This window comes from Mirounga leonina, unplaced genomic scaffold (assembly GCF_011800145.1).
Source record: "Mirounga leonina isolate KUSES-001 unplaced genomic scaffold, KU_Mleo_1.0 Mir_114, whole genome shotgun sequence".
NCBI classification, from domain to species: Eukaryota; Metazoa; Chordata; class Mammalia; order Carnivora; family Phocidae; genus Mirounga; species Mirounga leonina.
In genome coordinates this window covers 29,000,057-29,026,358 of record NW_023270265.1, presented here as the reverse complement: position 1 = coordinate 29,026,358, position 26,302 = coordinate 29,000,057, and the positions used below count along the sequence as shown (strand labels likewise).

The 26,302-nt window shown below is 55.4% G+C and overlaps 1 protein-coding gene across 1 annotated transcript in view; it reads left to right on the top strand.

Moving 5' to 3' along the window:
* The window catches only part of SH3PXD2A (SH3 and PX domains 2A), a 235,373-nt gene that overhangs the window by 166,117 nt on the left and 42,954 nt on the right, over positions 1-26,302 (top strand). Inside the window, 1 exon segment of the mRNA XM_035028500.1 lies at positions 12,920-13,051. Within this exon segment, the coding sequence (XP_034884391.1) occupies positions 12,920-13,051 (132 nt within the window).

Sequence of the window (26,302 nt, the reverse complement as noted above, 5' to 3'; positions counted from 1 at the left end):
GAGGGCTCCAGGCACAGTCCCAGCCCCCACCCCACCCCATTCCTCACCTGAGCAGGGAAACTGACTGTTCTCTGACTGCACAGCTCAGTGGCCCGAGGGTCAGTAGCACATTCCTGCCCGGGGTTGGGCTGCCCCCACACAGACTCTGGATTCCTGGAAGGGCAGCTCCTGGGGAAGGAGGCAGACCCCTTCTTATTGAGAGCAAAATGGGTAGGAATATGGCTGCATGTACAAAGAGAAGCCCAACAGAAATAATGAGCCTCCCTTAGCCAATGGCGGGGGAGAATCCAGAGAATGAAGTCCCCTATTTTAGGCCCCTTTGTTCCCAATTCCCAGCCAGCCAGCCTGCCTGGGCTCAAGTCTGGCTCAAGTCTTACTGTTGTTCCTTGGGAAGAGCCTCACTTTTTGCATCTGTAAAATACAGATTGTTATAAGGATTAAATTAGTGTCTTAAACATTTTAAATTAAAATGTTTAGCACAGTGCCTAGCATGAGTGTTACAAAGTGGGAACTGGTATAAATTTTCTAGCCCCAGCCCTGCCACTCACTTGCTGTGTGATCTTGGGCAAATTTCTTGCCCTCTGTGGTCCTGAGTCCCCACATGCTCCTTCTAGCCTTTGGGATACCACCAAGAAGCCAGAGATGTTGGTTGGGATGGGACCTGGAGACAGACAATGGCTGGGTCTTCCCACTTATGATTTGCCTTCTGTCTTCAAGATGATATGCATCAGAAATCCAGCCCTACTAAATTTATTCTTGAGTACTTCTATTTATTTAGCTCAGAGTTCTGTGGCCCTGAAACCTCAGACCCTAGGCAGGACCAGCTACATAATTATGGGGCCTCTTGTTCATAAATGATTCAGGATTTCAAATGAGGGACAGAAGAGCATTAAACCAAGCGCAGGGCCCTTCTCAGTGTGGGGCCCTGTGGGGTAGCCTGGGTCACGTGCACCTAAAGCGAGCCCCGCTTTGGAGGCTGTGAGAGTAGGAGGCAGGGCCAGGGGTCTGAGCTGCCACCTTAATCCCTCACTGCTGCAGTCCAGGGGCATGATTTTTTTTTCATGCCGTAAGTATTTCTGATGAGCTGGAGGCTGCCGCTCACCCTGGATCAGGTGCAGGAGTTGACCATGTGAGTGGGGGCACACACGCCTTACCATCGTACACACTCCCAAACTCGCACCCATGTGGCTTCGGATTGGAATTCATGTTTGAATTATTGCTTGTTTCCTTTCTTAGCCATCTTAATTTGTGCAATGCTTTTCCCGAACCTATTTCAGGCCCCCTCAAGTGAACACATCACGTGGGCCACACTACTTCTTCTTTGTAAAGGAACTATTCTTTGCGAAGGTCTGTTAGCCTGGGGGGGCTGCTGTAAAGACCTGAGCTCCTTCATGCCTGTGACCCGACAGTGCTTCCGACAGGGGGTATATTCTGCTCCTGGCCAAGTAAGCACCTCCTGCTATGGCCAAGTGGCTTAGTCCAAAAGGAAAAGAAATGTGGAGCCTATAGGAAATTCGAAGATTAGTTGTATAAACGGGGAGGAAAGACTAGGCTCCAGCAGATCTCATGGCTACAGTGAAGGAAGAACAATGGAATTCCCAAGGAGGTGGAGGTCTTGGGAGCTCAAGGACACGGAGATCTGGAAGAATGCAAGGACGTGGAGAAGACGGGGGTGTTCATTCCACTCGGGGCCCCTGGCGGAGTCCCAGCTTCTCCTCCCCTCCCAGGGGCCCTGGGGCTTGGGCTGTGGAGGCTGGTGAGGTGAGTGACCCTGCCCTGGTCCCCTGAGCTCTTGCTTGGCTTTTGTTCTCCAAGGAGTTCATGCTGTTCTCCTGTCTCTCCCACCTGGGCTCACAGCCCACTCTGGATTTATTAGTTTGAATGGGTGGGACTTGCTTTACACCAGGGAAGGATTCCTGGAAACGTGGTTTGAGACTAGATTTGGGCAAATTGAACCCACTTCTCACTGCTGTGGAGTTACTCAAGGTTAAAAGAAACCATATTAGGACCCAGGCCCTTCGCTAACCTGGCTCCATCCAGGTGTGTTTTCATGTAGTACTTGGGTGTCTCCTGTTTGGGGGTTCCTTTCAGGCAGGGGCACCTGTGCGATTGTTATGTGATTTCTCATACTCACCTGGACCTGACAAGAAGTAGGTTCAGCATCTTAGAAGTATCCTCGGGTCACCGCATGTGGCCAGGAGCTGCAGGCACCTGGTCTTCTCAGGGCCTGGATTCTGGCTGATCTTGTGAGGGAGGGAAGTGCTGTAGGGGGGCCAGGAGTGCCGTGGGAGGGAGGGGAGTGCTGTGGGAGGGATGTGGGAGGGAGGAGAGTGCCGTGGGAGGGCCGGGAGGGCTGTGGGAGGGAGGGGAGTGCTGTGGGAGGGCCGGGAGGGCCGTGGGAGGGGGGGGAGTGCTGTGGGAGGGCCGGGAGGGCCGTGGGAGGGCCCGGAGTGCCATGGGAGGGCCAAGGGAGGGGCCTCATCTCCACACCTCCTGCCCCCCCAACACTGCTGCAGTCACCAGCTTGTCCCCATCACCCACTCCCTCTCTCTGTCCTCGTTCCTCCCCGTCCAGAACCTTTCACAGGCATTAGGCCATTGCACTCTCAAAACAACCCTACAAAGAAGACGAGGTAAGTATTTTTATCCGCAATGTACCGAAGGAAAAGAGGCCCAGAGAAAGGGCTAAATGCCCCAGGATCAGGGAGCTGAGTGGCAGGGTAAACACAAGAAGCGAGATTTTAAAAGAATTCTTGCCTCAGTTCTCTGCCCTCTGTGCCTCTTGAATGAATTGCTTTTTTTTTTTTTTTTCACTTGAGTTTCCATATACTGAGTATGTGTTTAAGTGGTTTTCCCTGGAAAGGTGGTCTAGTTCTCTACAAAGATTCCTTTCAGCTGTGGAGCACTTGCATTATGGAGACTAGCAGGTTTCTGCTGGGAGAGCCTAGAACATCACACAAGGACCTCGGTTGTTGCTAGGCCCAAATGCTTGATTTTACAGATGTGAGCATTGAGGCTCAGAGAAGTTGAGCCACTTGCCCCAGGTCACAGAGCTGGTTTTCAGCAAAACCAGTTGTGCAGATTCCCCGTCTGGAGCCCCTGGCTTTCCACTGCCCTTGCCTCTGCTCTGTGGGGCCCTTGGTTCTGCCACCAGGGGAGGGCAGGAAGCCACTGGGTTGTGTCGGTCACAGCTGCTCACTTGGCTGTGCCTGTCCCTTGCTCCCTCACTCCGTCCCTCTGTCTCTGCTTTCCCAGCCCACAGCCAGCAGCCTTGTCTGCCTCCTGGCTGGAGGGCCAGGGTTTGTGAGCCAGGGTGTCTCCTCTGTTCATTGTAAGGAGGTGGGGCGGGGGGGGTGGTGTCCTTCCCACCCTGGGTGAGGGCTTGCTCGGGTGGGCTGGAGACAAGACACTCCAAAGTGGGGAGAGATTTGGGGTGGGAGCAGCGGAACTGGATTAATTCTGCAGATCCAGGGGACTGGGAAATAAATCATGTTTTTAAAAAGACAGGCTCGTTTCTGGTCCACTTCCCATTTTCCTTTGGAGAGCGAAGGGAAGGCCTGCTTATGGGGGGTGCAGGGGGTGGGCATGAGCTTGGGTTGTTCCACACTTAGCAGTGGGGCTCAGCTTCCAGAGGCCGAGGGATTTTTTCCTGTCCTGCTCCACAACCCCCCGCCCCACCCCGCCTTCCCAAATTCCCAAACCCCAAGGGCCTTGAAGGGCATCAGGTCCTTCAAGATAATTCTTGAAAAAATCCTCCGAGCAGCATAGACCTTGTGAGCCTTTAGTCTAGGTGGGCCAAGGGTCCCCACCTCTCTCTCCTAGGATTTGGGGGGATCTCCCCATTGAGGAAGACAGCAGCTCCCCCTCTCTGATAGCCCTCATCTTCGAGCATGGAAGATGATGGCAAGCCCCTGCTCATGAGCCAAGCCCAGCCCACCATGTAGTTTTGTAAGTAAAGTTTTATTGGCACACAGCCCCCTCACTCCTCCAGAGATTATGAGGGGCTGCTTTTGTACCGTAACAGCAAAGGTAGTAGTCTTGACAGAGACCTCATGGCCCCCAAAGCCTAAAATAGCGACTCTGGCCCTTTACAGGAAAAGTTTGTTAACCCCTGTTCCAGCAGAACAAGTAAGTCTTCCTCGGTTCTCCAGGCCTGAGCCAAATAATTTCCCTTGGCTCACTGAAAGAGGTTAGCATTTTCCAAAAGTTTTCCTTATGAAGAACCCAAAAGAAACCAAAATGGACGATGTGCAAAGTAACCAAGCCAGCAGAGACGGATAGAGATGTGGACCCTCTTAGCTCTGTCTGCATAGGGCTGAGTGGGGCCAAGTGGTGGAGTTGGCGTGGGCCTGGCACTGGGCCTGCCCAGGGTGCTTAGGATGGCCTTGCTGGCTGACAGCCCACTTGGCCACCTTTGGGGTACAGCAGCGGGGAGTTTTTGCCCCAGCTTCAAGCCTCAGAGGGCCTGGGTGTGTCCACCTTGTCTCAGCCCTACCAGGGCATGAATGCTGGGCCAGCATAGCTCCTGCTGCCCAGGGAGGCTTCGGGCTGCAAGTCCTGGTGAGAGGCTCCAGCCATAGGATGATTGTTTCTGGGTGCAGTCTCCAGGGTCTCTCTACCCCCAGTCCCACCAGTGACCTGGTGTTTGGGGGTTGTCTACAGGAAGGCATCTGTGTTTTCTTGGCACATCTGGTATCAAACACTGTCTGGTTCTCAACCTTGCCACCCCAGGAGGATGATTTTCCTGGTAGCCCCAGGGTTGGTTTGAACCAAGCTCACGGGAGATGTTGCCGGTGGTGGCTGTCATTGAGCACTGACTGTATACCAGGCAGTATGCAGAGCACTTACTGCATATTACCTCATTAATCCTCGTAGATACCTAGAAAGGAAGTATATCGTCTCATCTCCATTTTTACAAGCGAGAGAACAGGTTCAGGAGGTTAAGGAGGTCCCTCACAGGGGAGAATCCACACAGTCAGACTCCAGAGGCCTTGCTAAACCCCTCTACCAGACCCCCTCTCCGCTGGCTACAGTGAGAGCTGGAAGGGCTGGGCTTCCCAGTTCTGCATGGGGAGCCAGCCTGCAACTGGCAGGTGACTTGCTGAGCAAGGGAGAATCAGGTGCTTTAAATGATGGGTGGCATCCACTGATCGCCCGAAGTCTGTGGCCCCACACGAGATGGGCATGGTACTAGCTGTGTGACCTTAGGCGAGTTACTTAACCTCTCTGGTTCATTTTCCTCATCTACGAAGTGGAAGGAGTACCTTATCACTTCAGGTTTATTCTGAAAAGCAAATGAATTACCGCATGTATGTGTTCAGCACGGTGCTTGGTGCACAGTAAATGCTACGTAAACTTTTGCTGCCGTTACGGTTATCTTTACTATCTGCCATTGGGTCAGGCAGCTTTCCTGGCCAGCGCTGGGTGCCTCTCAGACTTGCATCTCAACGTTTCCTTCTTCTTGTCCCCACTGCAGCCAACACTGTGCTCCTTTGGAGGCAATGAGAAATTCAGTAGAGAAAGCACCCGCCAGGGCTGATTCCAGACCTGGTTCTATTTCTGACTCTGCTACTCTGTGCTTGTGGGAACTTGGGCCGGTTTCCCTTCCTGTGAAATGGGGTGAAAAATGCAGATCCACCTCAAGGGATCGTCATAGGCAATAAATGAGTCTCGGTGTACTGTCAGTGCTTATTACATGTTGATCCTCTGATATTCTAGAATTGTTCACCCCACTGATTAAGCTGAGAGCTTTCTGCCTCATCACATTACTATTATCACATCTCACCATCGTATGTTCTTTTAGGTTCTTTGACTTCGCTCCTCCCTCTTGGCAGGAAGACAACTTCTAACCTCATTTCACAGATGAGGAAACTGAGGCCCAGATCAGACATGACTGTCAGAGCCTGGGACAGAGCCCTCATCTCTGATGGTCACTAAAGGTCCCCGTCCCTCTGGGTTGGAGTCGGGGTGTTTTAGAGAGTCCAAAGTGAGGCTTCCTTCCAGTCTACCCCGACCTGTCTTCCTCATTGGGTAAGGGCTGGACAAGACATCAGAGCCCAGTGGTGAGGTGCCCCATGACTGGAGACTGGCCTTGGGCTCTCCAGCCCTGATGTTTGAGGTTCCAGGTGCATGCTGCTGAGCCTGCTGTCCTGGTGAGGATCCTTAGAGCCACCAGGCCCTGTGGGGCCAGCCACCCACCCACATGGCCAGAGAGAAAGGTCCAGGCTGCTTCCTCCAGGCAGTGATAACCCATGGGCCCCGTTCCAGGCAGGGATTGTGTAGGCTTCTCTGTGCTCCAGAGGATTCCTGCGTTTCGGCAGACACCTCATTATCCCCATCCCAGCCGGCTGTGTCCCAGCGCCTCTGTAATCACTCGGGCCCACGCCCAGCAGCCAGCCCAGGGCCAGGAAATCACTCCCCTCCCCTCCCCCGCCTTCCGCCGCCAGCCCAAAGCGACGCCTGCAGCCACTTGCCTGGTGGACCTCCTGCCTGCCTAACGGTTCTCTCTCCTCCTCCGACTCTCCTCTCTCTCTTGCTGCTGCTTGCTCTCGGGGGACTCGGAAGTGTGGCTCTCCAGCTGGGCTGAGTCTCCCAAGAAGGACGTGACAGGTACTGCCCTGAGTGCATGTGTGTGAGCATGTGTGTCCCGGGCATGCACGTGTGGGAGCTTCTTGCCTGGGATGGATCGCAGTCCTTCATCGGCATGCCGGCCGGCCTCTGGGTCCCCCCTTGCCCTTCCCTTAGCTGTACTCACTGCCCTCCTTCCAATCCTCTCTAGGCCTCAGAGCCAACCTCGGAGCCTGCAATGGGTGATGAGCACATAGCCCGGTGTGTAAACAAATACACTCTGGACCCAGAGCGTGCGGGTTCGTCCCCGGCTCTGCTGTGCCCTGGCTGTGTGAACTTAACCTCCCTGAGCAGTGCGCTGCCACCTCCCGGGGAGCCCGGCATGCAGAAAGCACTCAGGTGATGGCGAGGCGGCCGTCATCTTGTACGCTCGCTCAGCTGGCCATCCCTGTGAGGTGGGCCGGCCAAAGATGGTCACTCTCACTTCAGGCAGTTAACTTGAGGCAGAGAGCCGAAGTCCCAGACCCCCCCCCCCCCCAGCCTGGTTTCCAGTGGTCCTCACCGGGGAGCTGCAGCATGGCGGGGAATCCTGTGACTGATGTCGCGGCCTCCATGCCCCAGAGCTCGGAGCCGCCTCTGCCTCAGCGGCCTTGCCAGGCTTTGGGCTGCCTGGCCCAGGGTGGGCCTCAGGGACTCGGGCCTGTGCCTTGTGTCTAGGCAGAGCTGGGCCAGGGGTCAGGGGCTTTCCTTTAGCCTCTGGTCTTGCTGAGGCTGTCTAGGGCTCTCAGCTGCTACAGAGAGATGGTAGCATGCAGAGGGGTGGGATTTCCAGAAGGGGCTTCTAGGAGCCCCTCCATTTCTGAGAGTGCTAACACACATACACACACACACACACCATCCCACCCCCCCACCCCCCCCACCACCCATTGTGCCCAAACCTGAGAGCAGAGATTCAGGTTGGGGAGTTGGGGGACAAGGCAGAAGGGTCAGAGGTCAGAGGGCCTGGGCTAGCCTCTCCCCACCATAGCTGTGGGCAGGGAACTGGAGGTGGATGTCCTGGGAGGAGGCCAGAGGAGAAAGGCAGCAGGCAGGAGGATCCCCTTGCCTGTCCCAAGCTCCTTGCAGTCATCCTTCTGGGGTTGTCTGTGACGAGGGCCTGGGTCTGACTAATCACTGGGCTCCTATCCCTTTTTCCCCTCTCCACGAGCCAGTGAGCCAGAGCCCACTTGGCCTACAACAATACATTTTATTCACAAAACGTATAGCCTGGCCGCCCAGGGGCCTATAGAAAAGCCGGCAGGCCAAGTCCAGCCCAGGAGGAACCAGTTGTGAGGGGCTTGGAGGGACCTTTGGTGGGATGCCAAGGTTTGGGGGGTCAGTGAGAACGTGGGGAGCCTGGGGCGGGGGCCACTGCAGGGCTTGGCTTCTCAGGATGAGCCCAGCTGTTTGGAGTGAGAGGCTGAGGGGAAGCAGTGTGGGCCGGGGAAAACCAGCCAGAGGAGGAGTTCAGGGCTGGAGTCTTGGGCAAGCCTCCAGCTCTCTCTGGGCCTTGGTTTCCCCACCTGGAATGTCAGAGAGGGCATGAGGCAGGAAACTCAGAGGTAAGGGGCTGATGTGGGGGATCCTCGTAGATAAGAGTCCTGGGGCTGCTTAGCCTGGCATCCTCCCCAGAGTGGGCCCAGGGGGCTCTGATCTGGCTCTCCAGCTGGCAAGGATCCACTGCCTGCCAAGAGGTGCGGTTTGAGAGAGGCATGTTTCAGGGACGCAGCCGCCCTTTTCCTGGCGCCTGTGGCCCTTGCCTTGAGCTGCCTGCTTGTTCTGAGGCTGCAGGGGAACCTGAACCCCTCCTGCTCCTCCCCACATCTCCCATTTCCTGTTTGCTTTATAAACAGTGTCTACAGTTTACATAGGGCATTAACCCTATCACCTAGTTCCATGCACAGAACAACCCACTGAGGGTAGGTACTGGTACTGTACCTGTTTACAGATGAGGAAACTGAAGCTCAGAGAGGTTGTGTCCTCCCCAGGGTCACAGAGCTAGTAAGGGCAAAGTAGGACTGGACCTCAGACCCTCAGACTTGAATCTTCTGCTTTTGCATCTTGAGTCACAGGCAGCTGAGGCCAGTGCCCTGTCCTATGGCACCAGGCCTGGGGCAAGTACTCTCATCAGGGAGACTTGTCTAAAGCACACGGCTGACTAGGGCTCAGTACCGTACAAACAAATCCAGCAGAGGCCAAGAGTGAGCACCATGGCTAGAGTAAAATCAGGCAGCTCCTGGAGGGTCAGAGATGGTTGGGTAGAACTGGGGTTGGTGGAAGAAGCAAAGGCATTCCAGGCAGGGGAAGCAGCTAAGGCAAAGGCTTGGAGGTAAGACCCCACATAGAACAGTGTGGTGGGCACATGGTGCCCTCAATACATATGTTGACTCATGAATGTGGCCTGGAACAGGAGGGTTATATGTCAGGGAACTTGGGGAACTCAGATTGTCAGAAAGACTGAGCTTGAATTTGGCCTTTATTCTGTAGGCAACAGGGACCCATTGAAGGTATTGGAGCAGGGGACTGACTTGGCAAAAGCCTCATTTCAAAGTTTAAGTTGGCAGGCAGAATCAGGCAGGAGCCAGGGGTCCATCCAGGTGGTAGTTGGAGGAATGCAGGTGTGGGGAAGGGCTCCAGGGACCTGCCAGAGCCCTAGCAGATCCAGCCAGGGGCTCTGGGTAATAAAGGGCCCATCCCTGGACAAGACTGTTACAAAGTCCCCTTCCAACCTGGGAGGGGCTCTCCTCTCTAGAAGGGGTACACCCCTTCTCCGTACCTCTGTCAAACCTGTCCCGTCTAAAGACTAGAGGCTTCATCCACTGCCCCTGCCCCTCCTCCTCCTTTGGGCTGACTCCTCCAGCCCCCAGTTTTCCAGGCCTTGGCTGGGAGGGGATCCAGAGCAGCCTCTGTGGGATGACATCACCTACCGGCGGCCCGCCTGCCGAGTGGTTTCTCATTTGGATGCCTGCTCGCCTCGCACACCTGCCGCCTGCCCAGGCAGCCCTGGGCAGGCAACATCCTGAGAGGCAGGTGCCAGAGAGAGGGAGCTGGGAGCCTGCATGTGCTGGGGGAGGGGAGTGCAGCCGGGAGGGCAGAGTGTCTGTGTGTCCATCTGTCCATCCCACAGCCTCCAAGAGGTGCCACTGCCTGTCTGCTGTGCTCTGGAATCCCTGGAGAATGTTCTCTTTTCCACCTGCGTCCCAAAATGTCAGTCTTCAGAAAGCTTAGGCCAGTTTTCCAAGGGGCTCGGGGGTCAGGGCAGTGGGGGCGGCATTTTTCCCCTCTTTGAAATTTTGCCTCAGATTCCCTTGGCTTGGATTAAAGTAAGCTGAAGTCTCTCTACTCCCCAGCACCCCAGCTTGTCCTCTCTAGCAGCTTTTGGCCACAAACTCATCGTTCCTTGCTCTTCTGTGCCTCTGTTTCCCCATCTCGCCTTTCCCCCTTCCACAGTTGTCCAGTTTTCCCGAATGTCAGAGGCAAGGCCCTGCCTGGTTTAGCTCTAGTGACTTCTGAAACAAACACTAAATCACTCCATTCATCTGTTTGCCTATTTGTTCGTTTCATTCATTCATCTTGCAAACACTTACTGAATGCCTACTACCTAATAGGCCCTGTGGTCTGCTCAGCAGATGTAGCAACGGTCAACAAGGAACCCACACTCCAGTCTTTATTAAATGCCAACTGTGTGCTGGTTAAAGATAGGGTGAGGCAGGGTCCCTCTGGGAACCAGGGATCAATGGCTCTCTGCAGGCGGCATATAGTAGAGAAGTTCAGAACACGAGCGACCCCCTGTTGGTGCATGTGGGTTCAAGTCCCAGCTATGTGACCTTAGGAAAATTGCTTACCCTCATGAGCCTCAGTCTGCCTATGTATAAAATGGGTCTATAACAGAACCTACCACAAAGGCTTGTTGTGAGGATCCAGTGAGACAATAAAATGACTCAGGTGCTTGGCATCGTGTTGACTGAGTGAGCTCCTGAGGGTCTGCTGTTAATTGTCAGTATAATCAGGGCTCTTGGGATTTGGAAGCTCTCTGACCCGCTGGGAGCTCCTCTTTTCTGTTTGTAGCCTGAGTTTTCCTTTCCCACAAACTGAAAGGAAGCCCCTGTATCTCACAGGGCAGGGGCTGGGCCTTTGTGTTAGGCTCACTGAAGAGGTGCTCTTGGCCACCGAGGCACTGCCGTCCCCCCAGGGGCACAGCGGGAGGTAGTCTCTGTCAGCACCATGCCCAGTGCTGCCTCTGTCCGGCTGGCAGGGGCAGGCGCAAAAGCTGGCCCCATCTGAGTGCAGAGTGGGCTGGCCCTGCTGCCCAGCTGTTGGTCGCATTTCTGCCTGAAATCCGATCCGGGCTTTGGTGGGGCTGCCTGGGGCTGTGCGTGTGCGGATCCATGTGGCAGGGCTCTGCAGGGACAGGGTCCCTTCTGGGGCTCCAGAGGGCTGAGCTGGGGCTGCAGAGCCCACCCCTGATGGGAGAAAACCGTCAGGAGCAGTAGGTTTCTTTCCTTCTGTTGCTCCCTGCCCTGGGTTGGATGGGGCCTTCCTCATGGAAAGACCCAGAGGTCTAAGCGGTGCCTCCCTCCCCTGGCTGCACCTGGGAACCACGGGGGAGGAGGGAGTGTCCAAAAAATACCGACCAATTAAATCTGGACCTCTGGGGGTGGGACCCAGGCTTCGGTATTCTTTCAAAGCCCCCCCAGGCAATTCTGTGGAGCCAAGTTGAAGATCATTGTGCTGGAAGAATGGGTGTCTGGAAATAGAAATCCAAGAGGCAGTTCTTTAATAGAAAGAGAGATGGGCTTGACCCTAGAACACTGAGTGAGTTTGGTTCTCTTCATAGCAGCTGTGTGAGCTGAGGCAAGCCTCTTGCCCTCTCTGGGCCTCTGAGTTGTCTTTTGTGAAATGGGAAGGTAGAAAGGTTGTGGTGAGGATAAAATGGGACAGGGTACGTGCCTGACACAGGCCATGTGCCGAGTTAGACTCAGGCGTGTAAGGAATGTGGCTGTAGGCTAAAGCACCAAGGGAGCCGTAGGGAACCTAGGGACCCTCTCAGCCATTTCTATAGCCATGCAGGTGGTGGGTCCCCTAGCCTTCCAGGAGATTGACAGATGTATAGGGTGGTAGACACATAGTTAAAGTGTGGTAGGAATTCCCTTTGGGCTGCGGGTGGTCTGAGAAGGCTTCCTGTAGGAGGTGACCGATAGGTCTCTGGTTTGTGGTTCCTTTCAGCTCCTAGCAGGGCATGCCCTGTCTTAGGTGTTTTGTCCCCACCTCTGGGAGCCTACAGCCCATCTGCCCTCCTTCTGCAGAGCCCCACCTTTTGACCACTCAACTGCCAGAGGGTGGCTGGAGGCTTCCCAGAGCCTGACCACAAAGCCCAGCCCTAAAAGGTAGAGGGAGACTGAATCAGTCTCCATGTGGCCAGAGGGCAGCCACCGAGCCAGAGTGAAGCCGGCCTAGGGCTGGTCTGTCTGCACCAGGCCCCTGGGCTCAGTGGCAGCGCCTCGGTGAGCCGAACTTGAGGAAAAGTTGGCGGGGGGCGGGCTGGGCTCTCCTGGTTGCTGGCGCTGGGACTTTCTTCTTGGGTTTCAAGTAAACAGTCTCGGCCCTCCTCCCCCTCCCCTGCCTCCACCCCTAGCTCCTCATTCGATGGGTCTCATGTGTTTCTATTTAAGGGTTGCGAGTAAACCCCAGTGATTGGCGGCCTCAAACCCTCTTGACTTCTCGCCTGGGCCCGGGCTGTGGAGACTTCTCTGCTGCTCGCTCCCTCTCCCTCCCGAGGGGAGGACCGCTGCTTCTCTTTCCTCTGGGTTCACAGAGGCTGGGGGGAGAGGCACGAGCCCTCCTCCTTGTCTTGCCTTGCCTTTCGCTCTCTCTCTCTCTCCTCCGTTCGGCCTCAGCCCTCATGGGCGGCCCTCCTGTCGCGCCCCTGCCAGCCGAGGGGTCTGGGGAGACCACGTCCGCACCAGGCCTCTCCTCCCGCTCGCTCGTGCTGGTGCCGGGCTGTGACTGACTCATCGCAGCGGCAGGCTCTTCCTCTCGGGTCCTGGGCCTCCGCTCGGCCCCGGCTGTCCCGCCTCCCCTCTCCGGCCCGGCTCCCCATGTCCCCCGGTCCCCGCGGCGCAGCGGGCCGGTGTGGGGCCTTGCTATATGGCCTGTCCCTGGGGCCCGGCGAGCTGCGAGCCCCGGCTGCGGGCGGCCCCTCGGAGTGGCAGCGGCGCTGGCGACCGAGCAGCCTCCCCCGATGGACAGGGGGCGCCCCGGCCGCGGGGCCATGGCCGGCCGCTGGCTCACCGCGTGCTTTCTGCCCTCGCCAGGTGCCGACACCAACGCCGAGCCCATGATCCTGGAACAGTACGTGGTGGTGTCCAACTATAAGAAGCAGGAGAACTCGGAGCTGAGCCTCCAGGCCGGGGAGGTGGTGGATGTCATCGAGAAGAACGAGAGCGGTGAGTGCCCAGATGGCCGGCCGGGCTCCTGGGACGGACAGACGGCCGGACGTCTGGCTGGTTTTGTTCCCTACCTCCTCCCCCACCTCTGCAGCTGTACGTTATTTCCATCTGGTGGGGGAGAGGGCTGAGGAGGCCGAAGTTTCCCCTGTTGGTTTGGGCTGCAGGCCAGCACTTTGCCTGGTGGTGGAAGAATGTCTCCCCAGCCCCGGGGAAATGAACCGGTTTGTGTGCATGCGAGGCCAGGGTGGCAGAAGCCGGTACAACGGCCCAGCCCCTGTTCGGGGTCCCCGTGCCCACTGAGGCCACAGGGAAGGTGGCTCCTGGCTCAGGGGGCACCTTAGGGCAGCTTCCCCTGTTGGCGCCATCTTCCAAGCCAGGGTCTGGGCAGGGGCAAGAGAAGCCGACTAGCTGGTGGGGAAGGCCGGCCATGATGTCACTGTGGGGGGCCAGGGTTCTTGCCCACCCCCTGCAACGGGTTGTCTCAGGAAAGGCTAGGCCTGTGGGATTTGGCTAGTGTCTGGGTGGTGAGCTGACTGCCCCCTGCAGAGCTGAAGGCCGCCAGGACCTGGGAAGAGGGCCCAGACAGGGGGAGAAGGGCCAGGGAGGGCCCTATGGCAGCCGCCCTGTCATTGGGAGCTGAGGCTTTGTCTCGTCTGGGGCCCTGCCCATGGCTCTCCAAGGGCTGCTGGTTCCACGGTCCTCACCGGGACCACAGGTGCGGCAGGCATCTCTGTACGTGGAGGGAGGAGCGCCTGAATCAGTCAGTCTGAGGTGCAGGGCCAAGACCTCCATCAGCAGTTTGCCTGTATCCCGCTGGGGCTTGAATTGGTTGCTGGGGTGTTTTGTTTTGGTTCCAGTTAGCTGCAAGGGAGGGTCCCTTGCACGGGATCCTCTTTGGGCAGTATTTGGACACTCCCAGAGGGGAGGGGCCTGGTTTTCTTTTCCTGTCCTGCTCAGTTCCCTTCCCTTCCAATATTTTGAGCCCTGAAAGGGGGACAGACCAAAGGATGACTGTACCCATTCTATAGATAGAGTAACCGAGGCACAGACAGACTGAGGGGAAATGAGTCCTCTGAGGGCAAAAGCAGAACAGGGACATTCCTGGGCCCCTGAGTCCTATGCCTGTGGGCAGCAAGTAGTTGTAGAGATGCTGAGGAAATCCCAGCAGACCTCCTGGGGGAGGTGAGCTCAGGCTCCTGCTGCAGGAGGCTCAGGAACTGTGCTCCCTGAGAACAGAGCTGTGATGCCAACATAGGTCTGACTCCTGGCCCTCCTGGGTCTGGGGTCCTGACAGACCTTTCAGAGAGGTCAGGCTTTGTCTTTGTGCTTGGAGTCATTGGCAAGGTGGTTGGCAAAGGCTGTCCCCACCCAGCAGAGCCACACCCCTAGCCTAGGGCCTGAGCCCTTCACCCCAGGCACCCACACTGGTCTGCTACCTGCACACCTTTGCCTTCAGCCTTTGTCCTAGTACCACCCCTACCTACTCGTCCCCACCCCTCACCCCGTCTACCTCCCAGGAAGCTGGCATTGTCACAGGGGCCTGGCTCTGGAAACCCTGAGCACCTCCAGACCCAAAGGAAGAGATCTCTGATGGTGTTGGAGGCACCTGCTGAGGCAGACGTTTTGGAGCGTGTTCCGAGGGGAGAGATGTGCCCACTTCTCTGTATAAGGTCAGGGCTGCTCAGAAGTAGAGTTCTGGCTTAGAGACCCTCCTGCCACCTCCCCTGCCTTGTGTCACCAGCCCAGCTATATAACCCCCATGGTTCTGGGTACCACCACTGGCCAGGATGGAAAAGACCCCACACGAAAGGAAGTCAGCATGCTCGGAGACTCTGATTCCCAGGGACGTCCTCCCTCTACCTTCCCATCCCACACCCAGGATTCTAGGAATACTTGGAAGTCCTACCTAGCGGGGGGAGCCCTGACAGAGTGGGGGCCTGGAGAAAGCGTAGAGACACCTCCACTCCTGAGGACTCCCTGATGGCTATGACTCCCCCGTCTGACGGAGCTACTGTTCTGGAAGCAAGATCCTGCCCACCACCTACTGGCTAGATGGCTGCAAGTCCCTTAATCCCTCTGGGCCTCACTTAACCCTTCTGTAAAATGGAGATAATTTGGTGGCTGCTTAGAAGCAGAAGCTGGAGTAATGACCTTCCTGAGCCTTCTTCCCAGGTCTGAACTCCATGGCTGGGAGCCCCTTTAGGGCCCTAGATGTCAGGTGAAGAGAGCCTCCCCAAACACGGCTTTTCTCCTTCTCCAGGACTTTTGTATCTTTACTTTTGGTGGAGAGAGCTGCTCAGCAGCGCATGTTTGCACCGGGATCCTGGAGTGCTAGGTCTGCCATGCAAACCCACACTATCTGTTGCTGGCAGAAACCAGGGGGCCTGGCATGTACAGCCAGTTTAACCAGAGAAACTAACTGGGTGGAGGGGAGAGAGCAAGAGGACCAAAGTGCAGATCCTTGGGACAGTGGTTGCCCAGTTCAGGAAGCTGGACGGCTGAGGTGGGGGAGGGGAGGTGTGTTGTGCATCCTGTAAGCTGGCTTGGGAAGGAGTGGTGAGTGAGGCTTTTGAACTCTCTAACAAAGACCCAATTGTTATGCCTCTGACCTTGGGACATGGTGGGCGTGTTAAGGCATTTCCACTCCAATTGTTGAGGCAGTAGCCCCAGTTAGCACCATCCCCACCCTGCAGGGCCTTGCCTTGCCCACTGAGAGCAGGGACTCTGCCTGTGTCCCCTTCTGTCTTGGCTAGAAGTGTCCATGGAGGGGTCCACCAACCTCTGGCTCTGCCTGCTCATCCAAGCCCTCTGCCTGGGACCATAGACACCGAGCGATTTGGAGGTGTGGTTTTGCCAGGGCTCTGTAATTTCACTGGTCTAAAGAGAGATGTGTCTGGAAGGCAATTCAGAGTCAGTAAACAGTAAACACTGGTGCCATGTGATACGTTATCATTTTATTAGAATCAGGAAATGACCCCATGCGGTAGAAGGCTCTTTAAAAATTTTGTGGCTCAAGTAACAGACTGAGAGGTTAAGTCATTTTCTTAGGGTCCAACAGCTGAGATCTCTGCCCTCTACAGAGGACATGGGGGGAGGGTGAGAATGGGCTCATTCCGGGTAGGATCACCACAAGCTGCTGACACTGCAGGTTGGGGAGAGACATGGGCTGGGTGAGATGACCACAGGTCTCCCTGGAACATCAGAAGGATGACTCTGCGTCCCACCTTCCAGCATGGTGGTCATAGGTTGTGGGAATTCAGGTTGTTAATTGTTACTTTGAACTTGGGGCCAAGCAACAGCTGAGAGGATCTGATGTGTACCCAGCACCGAGGACAAGCCTGTTCCCGGGAATGTAGGTGGACAGAAGTCAAGGACTCCCAAAGTGAGCTGAGTGGCTTCAGGGAAACCCTTCTTGATCAAGCAGTGGGCCTGGGGCCAAGCCAGAAAGCACTCGTTTTTTCCATTCGTGAGCAGGGACAGATCCCGCAGAAAGATTCAACGGCTTTGCTTGCTTTGACAAGTCACTGTGATCTTGTCCTTGGGAACCCCTCCACCCTTCCCATAGACAGCAGTACCTGAGACCCCGCCTTTGTGGGAAATTCTTATGCCTCAAAGACCACATTGGCTTCGCCTTCAAGCAGGTATAATCTGGTCTGACTTCTGGCAGCGTGGTGATGGCAGGATCCCAGTTGCTCTGGTCTGTGTTGAGCAAAGCTTGTCTCCAGCTTTCCAGCATTGCTTCCTTCTTCTTAGGACTAGAGGCCCCAGGAGGACGTGGGGCTATGAGTCACCAGATGCTCATTCTTTTCCTGCCTCTGCTTTCCTTCTCTGAGTCTTTGTTTCTTTTCTGGCCCCAGCATGATAACACTGGGAGTTCTTACATTTCCTTCGAGGCATGTAGCTATAGGACTAAGATCATAGCGTTGTGCTGGCAAGGAATTTTGAGCTCCGTTGGTCCATGCAGGTGAGAAATTGTCCAGGTGAGAACACTCAGCCTTGGGGAGTTTGCACATCTCAGTCCCGTCCAAAAATCACTGCTTTAGTCCCAACTGAGTAGTGAGCAGAGAACAGAAGTCCACTCAGACTTGCTCAAGAGACACTTGAAGGCTGCAAAAAAATCTCACCGAACCTGAGGATGTGAAGTACATCCCAGCCTCACGGGCAGCGGGGGACCCAGAGAGTCGGCCCGAGCCAGATCAGCCACGCTTGTCTCTGTCTCGCTCTTGGGTGTACCCAAGATGTAGAGCCCCCTGGGATCTTCTCCCTGCAGAGCGGCCTGACTTCTCCTCCTGTCCCCTTAAAGCAGCTGCCTATTCATCTGCTGTTGGTCTGTGGCTTCTGGTTCTCTGAGTTCAAAATTTCAAGTTCGAATCTGAATCTGATTGGCCAGCCAGTGGCTCGGCAGACCTTAGGTCAGATGTCCCGCCCCGGGCCCCTCAGCTGCGTCCGGGAGAAGCCCCGCGGGCTAGAAACATGGCTACCTAGCCACGCACCTCAGCAGTGGCTGTTGGAAAGCGGGTTTTAAAGAAAGGAGATATAGAGGGGTCACAAAACCGTGTTGGGCTGCAAACTGTGTTACTTGTTTGGCAGCTATGTGCATAGTGGAGAAACAAAGAATCTGGAATCTGAGCACTAGGTTTAAGATCTAATGTGACCCCGACTTTGTGATGTATGTAGGAATCCCTCGGTTTCCTCACGAGTGTCAGGGGGCAGTGGTGCACACTGCATATGGGCTTTTCTGGAGGGGGCATCAAATGTGACCGTTTATTGTTTGACAGAGAAGACAGACTCATAAGCTTTCCTCTCAGATCTGTGTGTCGTGATGATGATTTTGTACTGTCAAAGGCAATCCATTCTCCAGCCATGTGTTTTTGTGAGTTGGAATCCTTCTAACGTTGAGGGATGTATCTCTTCTGTTACTTTGATATTTCCTGATGAACATTGTTGTAACTGGTTCTACATGGGCTTTTTATAAGGGAGAGATCTACTTATCTAGTATTCATTTATCCACCCATTCGTTCACTTCACAATTCTTGAATACCTCCTTTGTCCCAGGCCCCATGCTGGTTGGGTGCATACTCATAACGTTCCTGTCTTTATGAAGCTCAGATTCGCCTCGATGTGAGCATTCTGGGTAGTTAAGGGGTGGACTGTATTGTGAGGCTGGGGCAGCTTCTCAGACTTGACGATGTCTTCAGTGGACTTCTCTGAGGTCGCTTCTGTGTCATCTGCTTAGATGATGTGCTTACTAAGGAACTGCCTGATCGCTAGTGCAGACTGCCAAGCTACCCTAGAAAAGAGCTATCCCGATAAAGAGAGGATAGGCTGTTTCTAGAAGGGCAGGTTTATTGTAGCCTGCATTGCAGATAAGTGAACTAACACTCCTAGCTCTGCCACAGCCTTTTAAGAGTTTGGTTGATGGCAGCCGCCATCTGCATGTGGTAACTGGCCGCCATGGGGTGCTGTCCCAGCTGTCAGACAGCCTTGGTCCTCTGACCTCTCTTCTCTTCCTAAGTATAGCGCGTGCATGTTCCTGCTGTGTCAGCCTAATCAGCAATTTCCAAAGTCCATTCTGGTCTAAGACTATCTCCGGCATGCAGTTGTTCTCTGCCTCACGTCGCTGGCTGGAAGGGAAAGGGCCACGGGGCATAAATCCTGGAGCAGAAGCTGGTATCCTAATTCCGCCTGGGGCCCCTTAGCCCAGCTTTATTCACTGCAGGCTAGAGATTATTTTGAGAATGAGACTGCAGGATAGCCTAGTGAAGACAAATAGGGACTCCAGCTTAGATGGGCCTGGTTTTCATCTTGACTTGGCACTTGCTAGTGGCGAGCCTGGGAAAGTTAGTTGGGGCTTCTAAGCATCCATTTCCTTACCTGTAAAATGGGGATAATTGTACCCACAGCCAGAGGGTTGATCTATGCCAATTCAGAAGGAATTCAGTGCTTGGTGCAGGGCCTTGCACACAGAAAGTGCTCAGGACGTGGTGGTCACCAGGAAGACCGCTGGACGAAGGCAGCCCTGCCAAAGGTTGATCTTGGGGCCCACGGCAGGCCAGTTTTCCTCTTGTGGCCTCCGTTTCCCTGCCTGGCCAGAGAATGGGTTGTGCTCAGTAGTGTCTGAGAATTCTCTCAGCCCTGTTGGTTTGTGAGGTGGGTAGGGCAATTGGGGAGCTTCCTGCAGGGCAGTGAAGCCCCCAAACCGTGTTGGAGACCAGAGTTGGACCTTCGGAGCCCTTGCTTGGGTAACTGTCCTTGCCCCCGCCTGTGACAGGGAAGGACTTGGAGACAAAAGTCAAGTTCCCATTGGTGACCCAGAGGCAGTATCCTCGCAGGGTCGCGAGCTGTGAGCAAGGCTGAGGGAAGAGGAGAGGCTCACCCGTGACCCCTCTTGCTGGCTTGACGTCACTCCGTGGCCCTGTTGCATGGCACAGAGCTGAAGTACACGAGGGGGGGTGGGGGACTCACAGAGTCCGGGAAGGCTCCCTGGAGGAGTTGGAGGCATCGAGCTGGGCCTTGGAGAGATGGGGTTAGATAGGCAGAAAGGTGAAGGAATTCCACGTCCACATGAGGGGATACCAGGTGGGGGGCTGGGCTTCCTGGGGCTGAGACAGCAAGGCAAAGCGTCTGGCCGCCTCTAGCAGGTGCGTCCTGATGAAGAAAGTGGACATTGGGCTGCAGTGGAGGGGCAAGGAAGGAGGGGGCCGTGAGGGACGTGAGAACAGTGGCACTTGAAGGAAGTGGGTCCAGCTGGGGGGGTAGGGGAAGGTGTTTCTGAGAACTGGAAATCGCTCTCTCCTCGAGCGAGATCGGCACGGGCTTTTGTCAGGGAGGAGTCCAAGGGCTTGTCACACTGAGCACGGCCAGGGACTGACCACCTGCCTGGAGCCAGCGGCCGAACGGCTGGGGGGCTGGGGGGCTGGGGGGGGGGGGACCGTGGCCGCCAGGGTGCCGCCGTGTCTCACCTCCACCTGCTCAGGTGGGGCAAGCGGAGTGGCTGGTCGCTCCGACCTCACGCTGGCTCTGCAGACCCAGCTCGTCCTGAGTTGCCCTTGAGCAGTCGTTTCTGAGCGAAGGCGGTGTTTTAGCGGTGACCTTGGCAGTCCAGCTCCAGTGCCAGAGTGAGGCCAGCTGCTCCTCAGAGCAGCACCAACTGCCTTCCGTTCTGGGGGGCAAATAGGCTTACACTGAGTCTGTTCACAGGCGTCTCCAAAAGGCTGCTTTTCCGGGCTTGGACACCAAGGGAACACTTAAACCACACAGCGCCCAGCCCCTAGCAAGGCTAATCTTCACATGACCTGTCGTCCCTAAATCCATATTAGTTGACTAAGTGCCAGGCTGGGGTCAGAGGTGATGAGACCCACAAAGTCCCACCCCCCTGGGACTCCCATGGAGTGCTGAGACAGTCACAAGGAAACCAGGAAAATAATTTGAGATTTTGAAAAGTGCAGTGCAGGAAACGGGGCCCTACGACGGTAAATAAGCTGGGGAGGAGGTGATAGGGCATGGCCATGGAAGGGCTCTCTGAAGGCCTTCCCTGCTGATCGTGCCTGGAGCTCAGTGAGCAGAGGAAGAACCAAAGGCCCCATCTGGTCTGGGGAGGGTGGTGGTGAACGAGGGCAGAGAAGTAGGAGAGGCCAGGTGGTACCGGGTCTAGGTGTGTGGTTCTAGGTATAACAACCACCACATCCCAGGTAGAAGTCTTGCAGTGTAGCCAACAGGTGACCTCACTCCCCTCCCCGGACATACCCCAGCCCAGGGGCCCAGGGAGCGGGCACCGCTAGATGCCCCCCGCCTGTTCCCAGCACGCACGCACGCACGCATGCACGTACACAGCCTTTGTCGTTGGTAGAAGTGACAGGTCTCCCTGAGTGGCTAAAGTGCAGGGGAAGAGCTCCCCACACAGCATTCCCTCCACCCTTACATCACAGATTTCCACCCTGCGATTGTGGCACTTTCTGGGGAGTATAATTTGTCAGGACCTCAGGGAATTTGGGTTGAGAAATCGCCCCTTGGTTTTTCCCCAGATGACCCCGTGGCTGTGTGATGCTATATTCTCAGCACTTGGGTTTCCAGTAACCACTCATGGTAGCGGGGTTGACCGCCCTCCTCTCTATCGGCATCTTTTCAGATTCCATAACCTCATCCTCTGGGTTCCCAGTGCTGACCCACACTCCCTGGTCTCATCACGGGGGAAAGCCAGGGTGACCCAGTTAAACCAGTTGCCCTGTGAAGCTTGGTGGGACTAAGTGGAGAGCGGCTTATGGCTCACGTAACCCCCAGGGTCATTTCTACCTACACTGAAAATGTGCTATATGGAATTCCTGGGGGGGGGGTTTTGTTTCATTTAATTGTTTCAGTCCCAACTCCACATTTCCCTTCTGAGGCAGGCGCTTTTTAGGCTCATGCTAAAATATATTTGCCTCCCCTAAGCTTTTATTGGACTAAATTGTGGGGAAGTGGCCCAGGCTCCACGGGAGGTGAGAGAAAGCCAAACTAAGAGAAAGAGTCTGCCAAGGACTGGCCATAAAGTGAGCAAGCCACGAGTAGGTTTTTTAAATTGGTGCACAGATCCCTTTCTCCTGTTACATCTGGCCCATCAGCCTTGCCCTGAGTGGCCCTTCGATCACCATGTCCCAGAACCTTGTGTTTTAAGGGTCATTCTAAGCACAGTGGCCTGAAGCCTGCAAGTCTGTTCTCTTTCATACCCTGCTGGGGCCGGGTGAGCAGGGGGTGTCCTTGAAGAGGTGAAGGCCACCTGGAGACTGCTTGCTCACGCCTGCCCTCCGGTAGTGGATTTGGGGCATTTTTTCAATGTGACTTGTTTCTGAATCAGAATATTTTATGTTTTACAAGATATAGAACCATGCAGTTTGTAAAACCTATTGGTAAGACGAAGGGCAGATGTTGACATTGTCTCTCAGAGGCGGAAGTTGAAGCCCGGAGAGGTTAAGTGACTTGCCCCAAGGTTGCACAGCTGGGAGGTGGGGTGTGGACTTCCAACACATGCTGTTTATCCAGTGTTTGGAAATCTGGTTGTTTGCATATCTCGTGCTTGTGGATTTTACTTCTTTAGAGAGCGAAGCCCCAGAGTGCTCTGCTGTGTGAGTTCCCCAGGCCCCAGAGAGCAGGAGAAGAGGTCAGTCTTGTTAAAGCCCTGGCTGGGATAGGAGAAAAGTGGTCAAAAGGGAAGCTTCCTGCAGAAGAGTTGTGTGCATGTTCCAGCATTTGGCTCGGCCTGGTCCATGGCCGGGGCTGGACTGGACGGGTAGATAGTTGGGGGCATTTGTGAGACCTGCTCCCCAGGGCCCTGTGAGTGGGGCTGAGGGCATGAGGGCAGAGGCTGGGCAGTGCTGGGCAGGGCCCTAGCCCACTCTGCTTTCCCCTTTGTCCAAATAAATAGACCTGTCCCAGCCCCTCCCCGTCACCTCGCCAGACCCAAGGAAGAGCTGCCATCCTGCCTCCTTCCCCCTCCCCCACGACCTCTCTAGTCTCAGCCCCGTTTGAGTGACCTCCTCCATGCAGGGAGTGCTTCCACATGATGTGGTTTGCTGATTCAGTCGACACACATGGAGCCCCTTGTGCACGCCCTCTGGTGTGCCCAGCACCGGGGTGCAGCAGTGGACAAGAAGCAGCTGTCCCTATCTTCCTGTCACTCAGGGGATAGCATTCTAGGGCTCCCTCTTACCTGCAGGATAAAGGCCCAGATGCAGTGCATCGATCATTTTCATAGCGTTATCTGCCAAGTGCAAGGCAGACAGCACAGTGTTGTTGGGGTTAAGCAGTATTACGGAGTGGACGGGAGGGCAGGACCAGAAGGCTGTGGGTTTTCGTGTATGCTGTCGGGTTCAGAGATGGGACTGTGCCTGCGTCCCTTGGTTAGGAAGGTCTCCTGGGGAAGATGGGCCTTGAGCCAGTTGCTGAAGGAGGAAGGGGATCCAAACTGGGTGAACCAGAATGCCACCTGCCAGGGCGCAGAAGGCGGGCCTGGACAAGCGTTATTGGGCCACAGCGTCTGAGGCGGCCTACGAGAAGGTGTTCATCCAGCAATAAGCAGGATAAGAAGGTGTGTCAAGGGCCTTCAAGGGCCCCAAATGTCAGGTGAAGGAGAGCTTTCCCCCTTCCGTTCCCACCAAGCTGAGGGAGACATTTCTGACCGTCTGCCTACAGCTCTCTTTGTCAGAGGAGGAACAGAGCCTGGAAAAGGGAAGCCACCTACCTAGTGTCACATGGCGAGTTCAGGGCCAGGTTGTGGCATGGCTGTGGACCCCTGCTATAGAGGTAGCTGTCTCTGAGGACTCCTGGCATCTCTCGGCCTCACTGAGGCGTTGCCACCCTCTCAAGGCTGGGCACATCCCAACTTGCCCCCAGTTGACTGAGGCTCCCCGACCCCGGGCCCTCAGCCCGGTGCTAAAGTTAGAACTTGGAGGCTCCAGACTCAGAGGTGCTTCCTACACAGCCCCGACCCTGTACCCTATACATTCCAACAGACTGATTTTTCACACATGGTGACTTCCCTCCTGCAAGATCATCTTCAGATACCCCAACTTGGGGGTACGGATTCCCCGCCGTTTAGCGATGCCCCTTCTCTGGGCTGTCCCCCTGGCTGGCTGTGGGTCTCCCCCCACACCAGAGGCTGTGCCTCCTCGCCCTTCTCATTCCTCCCCAGGAAGGTGGTGAGGCTGCTATTGAGGTTGGCCAGGTCTCCAGTCCCGGGGTTTCGGGACACTCTCTCTTTTTGTTTGTTTTCTGTACTTCTAACTGGCGCCCTTGCAAGGCCCCGGCCTCATCTCTGCTCAGTGTGCTCACCGTCTTTTGAGCTGCTGTGATCAGGACGTATCCGCAGCAAGGCCTGGGGTCTTGGGCCCCGCACCAGCACCCGTAGTGTTGGCTACAGGCTTGTCCAAGGCCTGGCCGGGCCACGTGGTCTCCCTGTACTCGGGGCGGGGGGCTCTCCACCAGTTCCAGCCACCCACATCTTACTCGAGCCACTGGGTCAAGGGATTGTGCTTGGCACAGTGGGAATGGGCCGGGCGGTGGTGTGCCCTCATGGAAGGAATGCCAGGCTTTGGAGAAGAAGATCTCTGGTCAATCTAGGTTCCAAGCTCAGTTACCCACTAACCAGGTGACCTCAGGCAAGTCCCTTTAGCTCTCTGAGCATCATCTTTCCTACTTACAGAATGGAAATGTGATGGGGAGTGAAGATAGTGCCCACAGGTTGTGTTCAGATACCAAGCACCCCATTTCCGTGACCATCACGCTTTTACCAAAGCCAGGCAAGGAGCAGGCCTTTCATCTCCATAGTTCCAGAGCTTCTAAGGTCCCTTCTAACCCCTGGGGCTCCAAGAAAAAGCGTTTCAGCTTAGAGGGAGCAGGTGAGGGGAATATGACCATGTTGGCAAGCCTTCAGCCAGCTCTCCGAAGCAGCCAAATGGGTCACTGGCTGCAAACATTGCTGGGTTTGTAATCATGATCACAGGGTTCATGGGCTCCTGGACACCTTTGGAATGGGCTTTGTGAGGCCAAATGCTTTGCAGATTAAATTTCCGGAGAAAGAACAGCTGAGAAAGTCTTGAGCTTTGCAGAGCTGTTTCTGTGCTATGGCAGCAAAAAAGGGGTGTATGTGTATATGTGTGCATGTGTGTCTTTTCTCCCCTAATAAAAGGGAGGGGGGGTAGGCAAAAGAGGAAGATGGTCCGATCCCTCCAATCCCAATCCTCCCTCTCCCCTTCAATTTGCATCAGCCAGTGGGACTGTGGGTGCTGCTGTGTTTTCCAGGCTGGTGCTGGTAACAGAAGGAATATGATTAGTATTATGGAATTTCATGATTGGGGTTGGGGGTGGCTTCTTCCCCCCCTTTTTTAAATAAATGTTTTGAAGAGTTGCCCTGGAGAACTGCTGAAAGCAGCGGCTGGTGGACGTTTTTGGTCATGTCAGGCGAGGACAAGATTATCCAAGTGAGCAAGGGTGTCTCTCCCCTTCAGCCTGCTGCCGGGTTCCAGGGCCATCCTGCCAGAAAGCGAGCAAGGGGCCGTAATCACAAACAGGCCAGGATCAGTTACAACCAGAAGTATTACTTTAGACTCTTGGCTTTGATGGGGAAGAATGCAGTTTTCCTTGCCCCTCCTCCCCTGTCCTTCTCAAGTTAAACAAGACCTGTGAAAGCAATAGCTCTGGGATGTAAAGAGAGGCCAAAATTCAAGGCAGCAAGGGGTCTCAAAGGCCCAGGATGGGAGGGCTCCCCCAGCCTCTGCTGATGTTGGGGCAGGGGTTTGCCTGGCCCGTTTCTTCTTGGGTGAACTGGAGAAGCCCAGAGTCTTTCTGGTCTACCTAGGGCATCTTCACCTCCGTTTTGCTCACCAACCAAGTGTCCTTGACCCTTCTGCATATGTAAGCTGGCATTTTCTGCATGTTTGCCATGTACCTAGCACTGTGGGGTGGAGGGGGGCAAGTGGGAATGTAACGACAATAGCTTTAAAAAAAAAAAAAAAAAAGAAACTAATGGAGCTCTTACCACTTCTAGCCCCCACCTAGCCCTGGGGGACCCGCATCTCAACCCTCTCCCCTCCCTCAACCAGCACCTCCTAGGTGAACATCAGATCTATCCTTCACACTTAGAGATAAATAACACTGCTCCCCAGAGTAGGGACACCGTCGGGGGCGTGCTTCCCCCATCATTGGTAACGGGAGCAGAACCAGCGTTGGCCAACACCTAGACCTCCCTGCCAACCGGGCAGGATTTTAACGGACTGCTCCTTGGAGGAGAGGAAGGAAGTTTACCTCATCCTTGGGGCTTTGCACGGGGAGAATGAGCATCCAGGGCACCGGCCCCAGTGCCTCTCTTACAAGTGTTAACCCCATTCTTCTGCCTCACTGTGCAGCCAGATACAGACTCCCCTCCTTGGACTTCAAGGGCCTCCACTACTGGTGGGCCAGAGCATCTTGTCGGCGCTGCTGTGGCAGCTGACAGGAGGATTCTGTACCCCAGGGTCCTAGCCTGCCTTCCATAATCCCATCTCTCCGCCTCCGTGGGGCCATCCCAGCACCTCGAAGCCCGTGGATGAGAAACTTCATTCTAGAGGTGGCCTCAAGGTTTGGGAGCCTGAGTGGATCAGAGCCTGGGTGGGTGGGACAGTCGTGTTCTAGGCTAAGGGATAGGCCAGAGCCAGGGGTGCTGGAAACAATGACGATATTGCTCACTTCCTGGGGAGTGTAGTTCTACCCTGCCGTGGCTGAGGGTTGAGTCTCTGC